This window comes from Symphalangus syndactylus, chromosome 1 (assembly GCF_028878055.3).
Source record: "Symphalangus syndactylus isolate Jambi chromosome 1, NHGRI_mSymSyn1-v2.1_pri, whole genome shotgun sequence".
Classification (NCBI taxonomy): domain Eukaryota; kingdom Metazoa; phylum Chordata; class Mammalia; order Primates; family Hylobatidae; genus Symphalangus; species Symphalangus syndactylus.
In genome coordinates this window covers 132,576,532-132,593,621 of record NC_072423.2, presented here as the reverse complement: position 1 = coordinate 132,593,621, position 17,090 = coordinate 132,576,532, and the positions used below count along the sequence as shown (strand labels likewise).

The 17,090-nt window shown below is 34.5% G+C and overlaps 1 protein-coding gene across 3 annotated transcripts in view; it reads left to right on the top strand.

Moving 5' to 3' along the window:
- The window catches only part of RBMS3 (RNA binding motif single stranded interacting protein 3), a 1,708,877-nt gene that overhangs the window by 113,456 nt on the left and 1,578,331 nt on the right, over positions 1-17,090 (top strand). For 2 of the 3 annotated variants that reach the window (XM_055284824.2, XM_055284860.2), the window contains exon 4: positions 15,306-15,423. The exons of the other annotated variant lie outside the window; for it this stretch is intronic. In XM_055284824.2, the coding sequence (XP_055140799.2) occupies positions 15,306-15,423 (118 nt within the window). The remainder of the gene's footprint in view (positions 1-15,305; positions 15,424-17,090) is intronic. 3 annotated transcript variants of the gene reach the window in all.

Here is a 17,090-nt window from a genome sequence, read left to right as displayed (position 1 = left end):
AGTGAGGTATAAGAGTATGTATGCAGGATTTACAAGGAGGTGCCAAACTAGCTTGGCATCCCTTAACCCAATTTTATAAAAGGGTGGAGGTTGAACATACAGAAATTTTTTGGTGGTGGTACATACTTGTAGTTCTAGTTACTTGGGAGGCTGAGGTGGGAGGATCCCTTGAGCTGAGGGGTTCAAGGGTCTGGTGAGCTATGATCATGCCACTGCAGTCCAGCCTGTTCAACAGAGCAAGACCCTGTGAAAGAAAGAAGGAGGGAGGGAGGGAAGGAAAGAAGAAAGGAAGGAAGGAAGGAGAGAAGAAAAGAAGAAAGGGAAGGGAGAGAGAAAGGAAGGGAAAGAGAAGTAAAGGGAAGGGAAGGGAAAGAGGAGAAAATGGAATGAAAAGAAATCAAAAGGAAAATTTTGGGGGAGGAAATTTTTGTATATTGTGGCATTTTCTTTACACCTCCTTCCTCCCTATCTTGGGGAAAAGAAGATGGTCATTTTTCTTTACCTCATGTGTAGTACAAGGGTGTTTTTTTCTTTGTTTTATTTTGTTGTTTTTTATTTTTTTGAATGCCTGATGAATGTGTCTTGGAGCTTGAGCAACACAGTATATTGATATAAAACTTCTTCCTGAGAAATCTACACAGTGAAAACTGAAGACAGATGATAGCACTGGAATAGCCAGCATTATTCCAGTTTTCAGGAGCAATGATGCAGACAAAATGGGAAGAGCCAGGGGTCAGTTTAAAAGGGTCTCCACCCAAAAGGGTTTCCTGCCTTCATACAGCCTAAGCAGAAAGAGGCAGAATATGCTAATGAGATATAGGTTGAAAGCAACCAACTAAAAAAAAAGACATTGCTCAGATGTTCCTAGTTGGAAGAGAAGACCCTCTAACAATCCACAAAGCGCACTGTAGTAAAAAAAAAAAATACTTCAAGCCCAGAGAGCACCTATCCTAGATTGCCATAATAGAAGACAAATAAATATATTTTCTGCAATTTCTCTTGTATTCTCCATATCTAACTCTTTCAGCCACAGAGGACTCAGAACATAGTGGGGGAGAATAAGAAGCATAGATGGACAAGGAGAACCACTGGCAGCCTGAAGTGTACCCCTAGCTTGTAGGTCACAGGAGCTTTAACTTGAAATGGGGTTTGGAATTTTGTTTCTTACATGCTAGAGGACACTTTGGATTTTTAATATTGGGGGACTAAAACTAATTGCAGGACATTTTATTATTTTAAGTGTTACCAGAAACATCACAGGAACTGCTGTAGATTTTAGCCATGGCTTAAGAAACATCTGGATTACAGTTGAAAAAGTTTGAATGGCAGTTGCTTTCTGCTTAAGCTTGAATCCTATTTTGAATAGTATTTGTCTTTGAGAATAATTATTTGTTAAATATGAACTTAATTATCTATTTGATTGCTGGTTAGTAAGGTAAATGTAAATGTTTCCATGCTTTCAAAAGATGATTTTTTAAATGTAGTTTTTACCTTAGTTTGACCTTATTTATAAAACAACTTTGTTTCCTTTGCTAATTTGTTTCTAAAATATAATATAAATGTGTTCCAAACCAAATATTTATCTATTTAAATGCTATTGTATTTTAAGATGGAACTTAACCTTAATGGTATTACTGTAGTTCATTCAAGCATGATGTTTATTCATCTTTCACAAACTTTATCCAGTAATTAGTATATGGAATGAATCTATTATGTTTAGTGAGATGCTGAGTCTTTGCTTCTTTCTCGTCAATCTAGAAGCCTTTCAGTGAAAGATTCAAATTGAAAGATTATGATAATGTCTAAAAGAGCTAAGTTTATGAGAATGATTTCAAACAAACTTGTTTGTTAGCTTCTCGAAATAATGGAGTTAAATAAATGCGAATTACTTCAACATCTCACGAAAAGAACATGCACTCATTTTACATTTTTATTTTAATTAGAGAAAAAACTGGTTGTTCAGGTGAGGAATTTGAATTTTTAAAAGTAGATAGGATTGCTACTATTATGTAATATTATTCTGGTCTAATTGGCTAATATAATTAACCAAAGAAAGAATCAAAAGTGCCCACACAAGAAAGGAAGCAGAAAAATTACATTATTTTAGACAATTATATACCTATAAAACCTATGGAACTCAAACAAACAAACAAAAAAAAACTACGGTAAACAAAACTGTTATAAACAATAGGAAAAAAAAGATTAAAAGCATAAGAAAATTCAGTAGTGTGTCAGGTCATAATCTTTCTGCCTTAAAGACACAAGCCCATGAATGTTCATCACAGCATCATTCACAATAGCAAATACATGGAATCAACCTAGATGCCCATCATTGGTAGGCTGGATAAAGAAAATGTAGTACATAGACACCACAGAATACTACGTAGCCATAAAAAGAACAAAATCATGTCATTTGTAGCAATATAGATGGAGTCAGAGGTCATTATCCTAAGAGAATCAGTGCAGGAACAGAAAACCAAATACTGCATGTTCTCACTTCTGAATGGAAGCTGAACATTGAGTACACATGGACACAAAGATAGGAACAGTAGACACCAGGGCCTACTTGAGGCAATCTTCTAGTAGGGTGGGAGGACAATGAAGATAGAAAAACTACCTATTGGGTACTGTGCTCATTGCCTGGGTGATGAAATAATCTGTATACCAAACCCGCATAACACGCAATTTACCCGTGTAATGGACCTGAACATGTGCCCCCGAACCCAAAATAAAAGTTGGAAGGAAAAAAAAAGAAGTAACCATTTTGAAAATATGAAGAGACTAAAATTCTCATTTATAATAGCAACAAAGCATAAATAATACACTGGTGTAAGCCTAAGAAGCAATGTGCAAGATCTGTGTGAATAAAACTTCAAAGTGCTGCTAAGAGACAGAAAATAAAGCCCGAGACTGGCTATGGTGGCTCATGCCTGTAATCCCAGCACTTTGGGAGGCCAAGGCAGGCAGATCACCTAAGGTCAGAAGTTCAAGACCTGCCTGGCCAACATGGTGAAACCCTGTCTCTATTAAAAATACAAAAATTAGCCAAGTGTGGTGGCACACACCTTTAGCCCCAGCTACTCGGAAGACTCAGGCACGAAAATTGCTTGAACCCAGGAGGTGGAAGTTGCAGTGAGCCGAGATTGCACCACTGGACTCCAGCCGGGGTGACAGAGCAAGACTCTGTCTCAAAATAAAAATAAAAATAAAAATAAAACATGAGTAAATGGAAAGATTATAATCCTCTTCTCTTCTTGATGTGGAAGATTTAATATGGAAGATGTCAGTTCTCCTTAATTTAAATGCCATCTCAATAAAAAAAAAACAATCAAGACTTTTGACAAAACAAACTAATTATAAATTTGTTGGAAGGTTGAACAAAAGAGAGTTAGGCCTATAAAATATGATAGATATAACAAGATGTCACTAGTTAAGGCAATATGGCACTAATAGTGATTTGACAGATTAATAGAAATATATAGAAATTCCACAAATAAACTCAAAAGTACTTGAAATTATAGTTAATGTTTCAGGTTGTATTCAAATAAGAAAAGTTGTATTGCTTAATAAATGGGATGGGTACAAATAGTAACCTGCGGAAAAAAATGTCCAAACTAGTTCTACAAGGAAGAAAGACTTAAATGAACAAAAAAGAAAACACAAAAGTACTAAAATACAAACAAAGGAGAATATTTGTAGTACATAGAGGAAAGGGATATTTAAAAAATATATAAAAATATTATTTTGCAGTCAATAAGAAAAAGACCATTATACATACTAACACAGGACTTGAATCATCATTCCCTATAAAAGAAAATATAAATGGCTTTTAAGAAACAATCACAACCTGCTGATTGTAGATCTCTAGGGCATTGAGAGAACATAGGCAGTAGCCAGGTAGTGGTTACAGTGGGCCTTGGGCGAGACCCAATACTGTGCTGGCTTCAGATCTGACTCAGTGCATTCCCAGTGGTGGTGGCCACAAGGGTGCTTGTGTCACCTCACCCCCAGCCCCAGGTGACTCACATAGAGCAAGACTCTGTTTGTTTGTTTGTAAGTAAGTCAAGGAACATGAGTCTTTGCCTGATATTCCAGAGAATTCTTCTAGATTTTATCCAACACTCTATGAATCTGCAAGAGCCATAGCATTACTGGGCTTATGGGGCTCACTAATGCAGATACAGCTTAGATCACAACACTCAAGCTCTTTTAAATACCTGGAAAGCTTTCCCAAAAACAACAGGTGCAAACAAACCCATATCATGAAGACTACAATAAATACCTAACTCTTTAATGCCCAGACACTGATGAACATGCATAAGCATCAAGACCATCCAGGAAAACATGACCTCACCAAACAAAGTAAATAAAGCAACAGGGACTAATCCTGAAGAGATATGTGACCTTTCAGACAGAATTCAAAATCGCTGTTTTGAGGAACTCAAAGAAATTCAAGATAACACAGAGAAGGAATTTCGAATTCTATCAGATTAATTGAAGAAAGAGATTGAAATAATTAAAAAGAATTAAGCAGAAATTCTGGGTTAAAAAAATGCAATTGACATAGTGAAGAATGCATCAGAGTCTCAATAGCAGAATTGATCAAGCAGAAGAAAGAATTAATGAGCTTGAAGACAGGCTATTTGAAAATACAAAGAAGAGACAAAAGAGAAAAAAAAAGAATGAAGCACACCTACAAGATCTAGAAAATAGCCTCAAGAGGGCAAATCTAACAGTCATTGGCCATAAAGAAGAAGTAAAGAAAGAGATAGTGGTAGAAAATTTATTTAAAGGGATAATAACAGAGAATTTCCCAAACATAGAGAAAGATATCGGTATCCAAGTATGAGAATATTATAGGATATCAAGCAGAATTAACACAAAGAAGATTACTTCAGGGAATTTAATAATCAAACTTCCAAAGGTCAAGGATAAAGAAAGGATCCTAAAAGCAGCAAGAAAAAAGAAACAAACAACAAGCAATGGTACTCCAATATACCTGTCAGCAAACTGTTCAGTGGAAACCTTACAGGCCAGGAGAGAGTGGCATGACATATTTGAAGTGCTGAAGTAGAAAAACTTACCCTAGAATAGCATATCTAGCAAAAATATCCTTCAAACATGCAGGAGAAAATAAAGATTTTCCCAGACAAACAAAAGCTGAGAGATTTCCTCAACACCAGACCTGTCCTACCAGAAATGATAAAAAGAGTACTTCAATCAGAAGGAAAAGGATCTTACTGAGCAATACAACATCATCTGAAGATCCAAAACTCACTGGCAATAGAAAGTACACAGAAAAACCCAGAATGTTATAACACTGTAACTGTGTTGTGTAAACTGCTCTTCAGTAGAAAGACTAAAAGATGAAACAATCAAAAATACTAACTGCAGCAACTTTCAAGACATAGAGAGTAAAATAAGATATAAATAGAAACAATAAAAAGTTAAAAGAGGGAGGAAGGAGTTAAAGTTCAGAGGTATTTTCATTTTGCTTATTAGTTTGTTACACGTAAGAACATGTAAGCAGTGTTGTTATCAGCTTAAAATAATGGGTTATAATATTTACAAACCTCATGGTAATCACAAATCAAAAAACATACAACAGATACACAAATTAAAAAGCAATAAATTTAATTATGCTACCAGGAAAAATAACCTTCATTAAAAGGAAGAGAAGAAGGAAGGAAAGAAGGAAGACTGTAAAACAACCAGAAAACAAATAACAAAAGGGCAGGAGTAAGTCCTTACTTATCGATAATAACATTGAATGTAAATGGACTGAACTCTCCAATCAAAAGACATAGAGTGACTGAATGGATGTAAAAATAAGGTCCAATGATCCATTGCTTACAAGAAACATACTTCACTTATAAAGACACAGGTAGACTGAAAATAAAAGATGGAAAAAGATATTCCATGCCAATGGAAACCACAAAAGAGCAGGAGTAGATATACTTAATACCAGACAATATAGGTTTCAAGACAAAAACTGTAAGAAGAGACAAAGAAGATTATTATATAATGATAAAGGAGTTCATTCATCAAGAGGATATAACAGTTGTGTGCGTGTGTGTATATATATATATATATACGCAAGAGGATGTAACAGTTGTGTGTATATATATATATATATATATATATATATATATATATATATATAATATATATCAATATATATGCACCCAACACTGGAGCACCCAGATATATAAAGCAAATATTATTAAAGCTAAAGAGATAGATATATCCCAATACAATAATAGCTGGAGAATTCAACATCCCACTTTCAGCATTGGATAGATCTTCCAGACAGAAAATCAACAAGGAAACATCAGCCTTAGACTGCACTTTGGAACATATAGACCTAATAGACATTTACAGAACATTTCATCCTATGGCTGCAAAATGCACATTCTTTTCCTCAGCACATGGATGATTCTAAAGATAGACCATATGTTAGGTCACAAAACAAGTCTTAAAACATTAAAAAAAATTGAATGTATGTCAGGTAACTTCTCTTACTGCAATGCAATAAAACTGGAAATAAATAACAAGAAGAGTTTTGGAAACTATATAAACACATGGAAATTAAACAGTATGCTCCTGAATAACCAGTGGTTCAATGCAGAAATTAAGAAGGAAATTTAGGCTGGGCGCAGTGGCTCGCGCCTGTAATCCCAGCACTTTGGGAGGCCGAGGCTGGCAGATCATGAAGTCAGGAGACCGAGACCATCCTGGCCAACATGGTAAAACCCCATCTCTACGAAAAATACAAAAATTAGTTGGGTGTGGTGGCACATGCCCGTAATCCCAGCTATTCGGGAGGCTAAGGCAGAATTGCTTGAACCACGGAGTCAGAGGTTGCAGTGAGCCAAGATTGCGTCACAGCACTTTAGCCTGATGACAGAGTGAGACTCTGTCTAAAAAAAAAGAAGAAGAAGAAAAAGAAGAAGAAGGACGGAAATTTAAAAATTCATTGAAACAAATGATAATGGAAACATGACATACCAAAACCTATGAGATACAGTAAATGCAGTACTAAAAGGGAAGTTTATAGCCATGAGTGCCTAAATTAAAAAAGAAGAAAAGTTTCAAATAAACAACCTAATGATACATTGTAAATTACTAAAAAAGCAAGAGCAAACAAAACTCAAACTCAACTGATTTACTCAAATTAGTAGAAGAAAATAAATATTGAAGATGTAGAGATGACATAAATGAAATAGAAACATAAAATACAAAGATCAACAAAACAATTTTTTTTGAAAAGCTAAAGAAAATTGACAAACCTTTAGCCAGACTAAGAAAAAAAGACGTAAGACCCAATAAATAAAATCAGAGATGAAAAAGGAGACATTACAATCAATACCACGGAAATTTAAAGGCTCATTAGTGGCTACCATGAGCAACTATATGCCAATAAATTGGAAAATCTAGAAGAAATGGATAAATTTCTAGACCGTACAACCTACCAAGATTGCACCACAAAGAAATCCAAAACTTGAGCAGACCAATAACAAATAACAGGATAAAAACTATAATAAAAAGTCTCCCAGCAAAGAAAAACCAAGAACCTGATGGCTTCACTGCTGAATTCTATGAAACGTTTAAAGAATAACTAATACCAGTTCTACTGAAAGTATTCCAAAAAATAGAAGTGGAGGGAATACTTTCAAACTCATTCTATGAGGCCAGTATGACTCTGGTACCAAAACCAGACAAACACACATCAAAAAGGAAAACTACAGGCCAATATCTCTGATGAATATTGATGCAAAAATCCTCAACAAAATACTAGCAAATATAATTAAACAACACATTAACACGATGATTCATTATGATCAAGTGGGATTTATTCCAGGGATGCAGGATTGGTTCAGCATACACAAATCAATCAGTGTGGCATATTAACAGAATGAAGGACAAAAACCATATGATCATCTCAATTGATGCTAAAAATGAATTTGATAAAATTCAGCATCCCTTTATGATAAAAACCTCACAAAACTGGGTATAGAAGGAACATACCTCAATATAATAACCACAGACGCAAAGCTAGTATGTATCATACTGAATGGGGAAAAACTGAAAGCCTTTTCTTTAAAATACGGAACATGACAAGGATGCCCATTGTCATTCAACATAGTGCTAGCTAGCAGAATTACACAAGAGAAGGAAATAAAGGGCATCCAAATTGGAAAGGAAGAAGTCAAATTATCCTTGTTTGCAGGTGATATCATCTTATATTTGGAGAAACCTAAAGACTTCACCAAAAAGCTGTTAGAACTAATAATCAAATGTAGTAAAGTTGTAGGATACTAATCAACATACAAAAACCAGTGGGATATTTATATGCCAATAGTGGACAATGTGAAAAACAAATAAAACAGTAATACCATTTACATTAGCTGCATGTAAAATAAAATACCTAGGAATTATCTCGACCAAAAAAATGAAAATTTTCTACAATGAAAACTGTAAAACATTGATGCAAGAAATTGGAGGACAGAAAAAAATGGAGACATATTTCATGTTTATGGATTGTAAGAATCAATATTGTTAAAATGTCCATACTACCCAAAGCAATCTACAGATTCAATGCAATCCCTATGAAAATACCAATGACATCCTTCACAGAAAAAGAAAAAAGAATCCTAATATTTATATGGAACCACAAAAGGCTCAGAATAGCCAAAGCTATCCTAAGCAAAAGGAACAAAACTGAAGAAATCACGTTACCTGACTTCAAATTATACTATAGAGCTATAGTAACCAAAATGGTATGGTATTGGCATGAAAGCAGGCACACAGACCAGTGGAACAGAATAGAGAATGCAGAAATAAATCCATACATCTACAATGAGCTCATTTTTAACAAAGGTGCCAAGAACATACATTAGGGAAAGGACAGTCTACAATAAATCGTGCTGTGAAAACTGGATATCCATTTGCAGAAGAAAAACTAGAACGCTATCTCTCGCCATAAATGAAAATCAAATAAAAATGGATTAAAGACTAAAATCTAAGACCTCAAACTATGAAACTACTACAAGAAAACTTTGGGGAAACTCACCAGGACATCAGTCTTGGCAAAGATTCCTTGAGTAATACCCCACAAGCACAGGCAACCAAAGCAAAAGTGGACAAATGGGATAACCTCAAATTAAAAAGCTTCTGCACAACAAAGGAAACAATCAACAAAGTGAAGAGACAACCCACAGAATGGCAGTAAATATTTGCAAACTACTCATTTGACAAGGGACTAATAACTAGAATATATAAGAAGCTCAAACAGCTCTACAGGGAAAAAAAACTAATAATCCAATAAAAAAAATGGGCAAACGACTTGAATAGACATTTCTCAAAAGAAGACATACAAATGACAAACAGGCATATGAAAAGGTGCGCAACATCACTGATCACCAGAGAGGCAAATTAAAACTACAATGAGATATTATTTTACCCCAGTTAAAGTGGCTTATATCCAAAAGACAGGCAATAACAAATGCTGGCGAGGATGTAGAGAAAAGGGAATCCTTGTACAGTGTTGGTGGGAATGTAAATTACTACAACTACTATGGAGAACAGTTGGAAGTTCATCAAAAACTAAAAGTAGGCTGGGTGCAGTGGCTCATGCCTGTAATCCCAGCACTCTGGGAGGCCAAGGTGGTTGTATCACTTGAGGTCAGGAGTTCAAGACCAGCCTGCCTAACATGACAAACCCCATCTGTATTAAAATACAACAGTTGGCCAGGTGTGTTGGCGCATGCCTGTAATCCCAGCTACTTGGGAGGCTGAGGCAGGAGAATTGCTTAAACCCAGGAGTCGGAGGCTGCACTGAGCCAAAATCATGCCACTGCACTCCAGCCTAGGTGACAGAGTAACACTTCGTCACAAACAAACAAACAAACAAACAAATACAGCTACTATATGATCCAGCCATCCCACTCCTATGTATATACCCAAAAGAAATGAAATCGGTTTATTGAAGAGATAATCTGTACTCTAATGTTTATTGTAGCACTGTTCACAGTAGCCAAAATTTGGAAGCAACCTAAGTGTCTATTAGTATATGAATGGTTAAACAAAATGTGGAACATATCGTGGAGTGCTATTCAGCCATGAAAAAGAAGGAAAGCCAATCATTTGCAACAACATGGATGGAACTGGAGGTCATTACGTTAACTGAAATAAGCACAGAAAGATAAACTTTACATTTTCTCACTTATTTGTGGGAGCTAAAAATTAAAAGAATTGAACTCATGGATATCAAGAGTACAAGGTTGATTAACAGGGACTGGGAAGGGTAGTGGAGTGTCGGGGGATGTGGAGATGGTTAATGAGTACAAAAAATAGAAAGAATGAATAAGACCTAGTATTTTCTAGCACAAAAGTGTGACTATAGTTAAAAATGATTTAATTTTACATTTAAAAATAACTAGAGTATAATTGGATTGTTTGTAACACAGAAGATAAATGCTAGAGGCGTTAGCTATCCCATTTACCCTGATCTGATTATTACACATTACATGCCTGTATCAAGATATCTTATGTAACCCATAAGTATATACACCTACTATGTACCTACAAAAATTAAAAATTAATAAAAAAAAGATTGGCAAAGATGTTAAAGCTTGGAACAGAAGTTTTCAGCAAGGTGTGGGGAAATATATTGAATATATTGCTTGTGGCATTGTAAACTTTGACCTCGTCATTCAAAAGTGATTTCACAATAACCTCCAAAATTTAAAATATACATACATTAAACCTGTAATTTTATGTCTTGGAACTTATCTTTCAGTATACTCTCAAGTGGGCAAAATGACATATGGACAAAATGTTTTTATTTCAGCATTGCTTCCAATAGCGTATTAGGAACAACCTAAGTGTTCATCACTTGAGCATTGTCAAATAAATAGGGGTACGTACATACCACATATGTGGATATACATACATCCATTTTCTCATTCTTTCAGTTCTCTCATCCATATTTCTTGGCTTTAAATACAGCGTGTGTGTGTGTGTGTGTGTGTGTATGTGTGTGTGCGCGCGCGCGCGCACTCACATGCGCATTTGTGTATGTGTATGTGTTATTCCTAAAGTTTAGCTACAGGTAAGTTTTCTGTCCTGAATTTTCATATGGAACTGCTACTTGACATCTCCACCTAGATGTCATAATTATCTTCCTCTTGGGTATTGAGAAGTCTCATGTCAGTATGTCTGAACTATTTTGTTGTTGTTGTTGTTGTTTCTGTTTGTTTGTTTGAGACGGAGTCTCTCTCTGTTGCTAGGCTGGAGTGCAGTGGCACGATCTCAGCTCACTGCAACCTCCGCCTCCCGGGTTCAAGCAATTCTGCTGCCTCAGCTTCCCGAATAGCTGGGACTACAGGGACGTGCTACCGTGCCCGGGTAACTTTTTATTATTATTTTTTATTTTTTAGTAGAGGCAGGGTTTCACCATGTTGCCTAAGCTGGTCTTGAACTCCTGAGCTCAGGCAACCTGCCCAACTCGGCCTCCTAAAGTGCTAGGATTACAGGCATGAGCCACCGCGCCCACCCCAAACTCTTGATCTTGCAACAAATCTTTCTTTCTTGACAGACTCTTCATCTCAATAGAGAGCAAATTCCATCCTTTTGCCCGCTCAGTTTGAAAGTCCTAGAGTAATCCTCCATTTCTCCCAAAACCAGTTTTCAAGTGGTCAGGAAGTGCTTTTTGCTCTGTCATCAAATTATGTCCAGAATCCTAATACTTTTTACCACAGTAACTGTTACTGCCCTGGTCCACACTGCCATTATTTCTTGCATAAATTATTGCAATAGCCTCTTAACTAATTGTCCTGCTTCTATACTTGCCTCTGTATAGCCTTTCCTCATCAAAGCAATCAGAATGATTTCTTTAAAAACAGGAATTCAAATCAAATATTACTTTTCTGCTCAGAACTCTGCCATAGTGCCATTTTCACTCAAAGTAATAGCCAAAGACCCTACAATGGCTTGCAAAGGCCTTGATGATGTGGCCCTTGTTAATTTTCGGAAATCATTTCCTATTACTCTCTCTCTCTTCATCGTTTAGACTCAGCTACACTGGATTCTTTGATGCTTCTTGAATATACATGTACTCTCCCACATTAGAGGATTTTTTTCTCTGCCTGGAGTATGCTTTCCTTGGATTTATATATGGCTAACTTCCTGGCCTCCTTCAGGGAGATCATGGCCTAAGTTCACCTTTTTGATGAGGGTTACCTTGACCACTTATTACCCACCCCTCAGCCCTCATGATCACCCTGACTTTGCCTTACATTTTATTACAGAGCACTTATCACCTCTTATACTACAGCCTTATGTTTTATGCTTGTTATATATTGTCTCTTCTCATAGGCTAGAATGTGAGCTTTGTCTGTTTTCTTCAATGATAGATCCTGAGAGTCTGGAATATGTTGAATCAATAAATTCAGCAACCTGCAAGAAAATTTTAAAAATCAACTATATATAACTATTCATAACATTCATTATATATTTCTATAAGTTATAGAAATATATAATGTTATATAAATTGTATAGTTATATAAATATATAATATCTCTGGAAGACTGTAAAAGAAAGTAGTAATAGTAATTTTGGGAGAAGTAGTACCTGGGATGGGAAGGAAGGCACATTCTATATTGTGAGAATTTGCACCTTATCACTTCTTCAATTAAAAAAAGTAATTTAAAAATACAAAGCACAGTTGAGCCTAATTTGGAAATCAAAATTCTTCTTAAAATAGATCCTTAGTTTTTTGAGTTCCTTAGGAGATTTTAATTTGTAGTACCACTAGGTGGCACATGCCTACTGATAAGTTCAAAGACTCCCAGAAACAAGTGTTAAAACAAACCTTTTCAGTTCCCCTGAGTCATCAAAGTTTATTTTAGCTATATGGCACTGATTTTTCTCAAGAATTTTCTTTAATTATTTTCTTATACTATTTCTGTAGGGCAGCAGTCTCCAACCTTTTTTGCATCAGGGACCAGTTTCATGGAAGACAATTTTTCCATGGACTGGGGGGAGGAAGGGGGATGGTTTCGGGATGATTCAAGCACATTACATTTATTGTGCACTTTATTTCTATTATTATTACATTGTAATATATAATGAAATAGTTATATAACTCACCATAATGTAGAATCAGTGAAAGCACTGAGCTTGTTTTCCCGCAACTAGAGGGTCCCATCTGAGGGTGATGGGAGACGGTGACAGATCATCAGCCATTAGATTCTTGTAAGGAGCACACAACCTAGATCTCTCCCACTTGCAGTTCACAATAGGGTTCATGTTCCTATGAGAGTCTAATGCTGCAGCTGACCTGACAGGAGGTGGAGCTCAGGCAGTAATGCTTGTTCGTCCCCCACTCACCTCTTGCTGTGCCGCCCAGTTCCTAACCGGTCATGGACTAGTACTGGTCTGACCCCTGCTTTAGGGAATATTATAGCAACTGTTCCTACACTATTCCTATATACAGAATAGTATAGGAACTGTTTAGTGCTATAAGCTTTAAAGTGATTTTTCACTATAATTTCTAATTTAATATTATAACATTTGACTTGCAGAAATGTCTTAAATCTGTGAAGGCCAGCTTAGACATCTTTAAAATAATTTAAAATTTCCAATATTTAGTGAATTGTATCTGCCTCGTTTCATCTGTTTCCTATGAAATAACTTACTTAATGAATGAAATTTATAGATTTTGTGTCCAAAAGTAGATTTTTGTTTGATCCTATTGTTTCACTGCTTTTATATCAAGTTAATCACTGCCCAGGACCAAATGCAATTTATCAGCCTCTTTCTGAATACTTTATATAATATACCATGAGGTATAGGCAAATGGGTACTGTGGAGGATGCAAAGATGAAATATTATTTATTGCCTCCATCTTCATGGACCTTTCATTTTATGGGTAGTGATGTCATGAACACAAACAACTGTAATAGAAGTCAGAAAGTAGTAAATCAGTAAATGAAAATATTATGTGTAGTGGGAGCACAGAGTTGATATTAATTTGGGGACTCTAAGAATATGGTGACATTTGAGAAGAGCTTTAAATATATAGTTTCATTCTCTGAATTAATTCAATATGGGTCTTATATAGATTTACACTTCTGTGTAAAGGGTGAATTATCTTATACATCTGAGAGAAGAATATAATCTTTATAGATAGGTGTTAATTATAGGTTAATAAAATAAATAGCCATATTCCTTTTGCTGGTAAAGTATTCAAAATGAAAATGATGGCATGCATTTTATAAATATAACATTTAAAAACATTATAAAAATCCTTTTTGCCGAGTTTTAAAATAACACTGAAAACATTATTGGACTAAGTCAATTTAATATTTATTTTTGACCCAGATATTTTTTCATTTTGTTTTTCTTTTTAAAATATATTTTTTGAAAACTAAATATGTATTTAGAAAATGTGCTGTATCCAAGTAAAATAACTTACTGAGTTCTTATTATGCCATGAAACTATAATCTATTATTTTATTTCATACTCATGAAACCTTATGATGTATGTAGTGTTATCATTCACATTTTTTAGATAAAGAAACTAGGGCACAGAAAGTTTAAGAAATTTGTATGCATATGTTAATATCTGCTGTAACACTAAAACTAGATGTGAATAGAATTTTTTATTTTTTATTATTTTATTTTATTTTATTTTATTTTATTTTATTTTATTTTATTTTATTTTATTTTATTTTATTTTGAGACAGAGTCTTACTCTGTCACCTAGACTGGAGTGCAGTGGCACGATCTTGCATCACTGCAACATCTGCCTCCCAGGTTCAAGCATTTCTCCTACCTCAGCCTCCCAAGTAGCTGGAATTACAGGCATGAGCCACTGCACCCTGCCAAATTAATTTTCTTCTAATAAGAAACTTGCTTTTCAATTTGTACCACTTTAGTATAATTGCTATGTTATTTAAAAGGAAATCAACATTATTCTTATTAAATCTATTATTATTAAATCTATTAATATTAACTACTTTGTGACGTTGAGGGCCTTTTTGTAAGTCTCTCAGTGTGAGATGAATAACATTATCAGGATTATCTTAGTGAACCAAACATCTGACCCTTTGACTATTGCAAAATTTTCACAATTTTGCTGAATTCTAAAATAATAATAAAAATAATAATTAGATACCAAAGTCTAAGAAATATGTTATACAATGCTCCAAATTAGATTTTGTTCCAGCTTAATAAGTGGATTTTAAAACAAAGTTATATATTTAAAAGTGAATTTTATTCTTTTTTCTGTATTTATATAGCCAGAAAAGTGTAAGAATAAAAAGAAGTGGTATAAAAGTGCACTACAAGAAGCATGTCTACTCTATGGATATTCTCATGAGCAAAGACTGGAAATGTGCTGCCTATCAAAACAACAAGGTGTATAAATATTTTTTCTTTATTACTCCGAAATAAGGATTTATTCAAATGCATGTTTTCCAAAATATGTTTGCTCATTCAAAAATCTCTATCTCTTTCTCTTCATAGGGAAATAGTATATCATTGTTTATTGGAAAATTATTTTTATATAAACGAATAGCATATATTTTGTCCCCTAAAACAATTTTCCATGACTAAACATACACTCTATTTAAATGCAGGGGTTCTTGTTAGCACTTTTGTTATCTTCTTTACCGTTAGACTATCTACATAGATCCCCTTGTGTATTTCAAAGGCATATATTTCACAATGGGAACCATGGCTTTAAATACATTCCTGGCATTAAAATTTCACTTGGATATGCTGTATTATTACAGAACAAAGTATTTTCAAAATGTTGCATTTTGAAATAAGTTCAGGGCAGGAATAGAAGAGAAACTTCAACTTTAAAAAAAAAACTAGGTGAAATATTATGATAATAATTCAGGTTATTTTCAAAGAAAGTTTTATTGAATTCTCAATACTATGGTATATAGTTAGCTTTTTAAGTGAAACCATTTGAAAGATGATAGTAGGTTTGACATTTTTTGTATATATTTAACTTTTAAGTTCAGGGGTACATGTGCAGTCTTGTTATATAGGTAAACTTGTGTCATGGGGATGTGTTATAAAGATATTTCATAACCCAGGTATTAAGCCTAGTACACATTAGTTATTTTTCATGATCCTTTTCCTCCTCTTTATTACTATGTATGACCCTCTTTATTCTTGATAACTTTCCTTGCTCTGAAGTCTGCTCTGTTTCAAATTAATATAACTCCTTCTACTTCCTTTTCATTAGGGTTAGCATGATATATTTTTTCTTTTAATTCGTCCATCTAGGCCATTAAAGTTTAAAATGATTATTTTTAATATCATGGATTGATAGTTGTCATATTTGTTATTATTTTCTATTTATTGCCCTTTTTCTTTGTTACCGTTTTTGTCTTTCACTCTTTTTCTGTCTTTGTGATTTTGAGATTTTGAATAATTCCATTTTCTTCCCTCTTAGCATACCAATTATCAATTATACTTTTTAAAAAACTTTTTTTAGTGGTTGCCCTATAGTTTGCAATGTACATTTACAACTAATTCAAATCCCACTTACAAATAATTACCCTGTTTCATGGGTAGTACAAATATCTTATAATGACAGACTATGCCTTCTCATCCCTGGTATCATTGCTATCATTCATTTTACTTATATATAAGCATATATGCACAAACACACATAAGATGTATGCATAAGTGTACATAATTAAGTATATCATGATTATTTTAAACAAATTTATCTATTAGATCAATTAAGAATAAGAAAAGTAAAAAGTTTTTACTTTACCTTTATTTATTCAGTTTTCAGTGCTCTTCTCGTCTTTGTGTAGATCTGAATTTCTAACCTATATTATTTTTCTTCTCTCGGAAGAACTTTTAGTGTTTCTTGCAAGGCAGTTCTATTGGCAACAAATGCCTCCATTTTTTTTTTCTTTTTGCCTGGGAAAGTCTTTATTTCTCCTTCACTTTTGAAAAATAGTTTCACAGGCCACGCACTGTGGCTCAGGCCTGCAATCCCAGCACTTTGGGAGGCTGAGACAGGAGGATCACTTGAGCCCAGAGTTTGAGAACAGCCT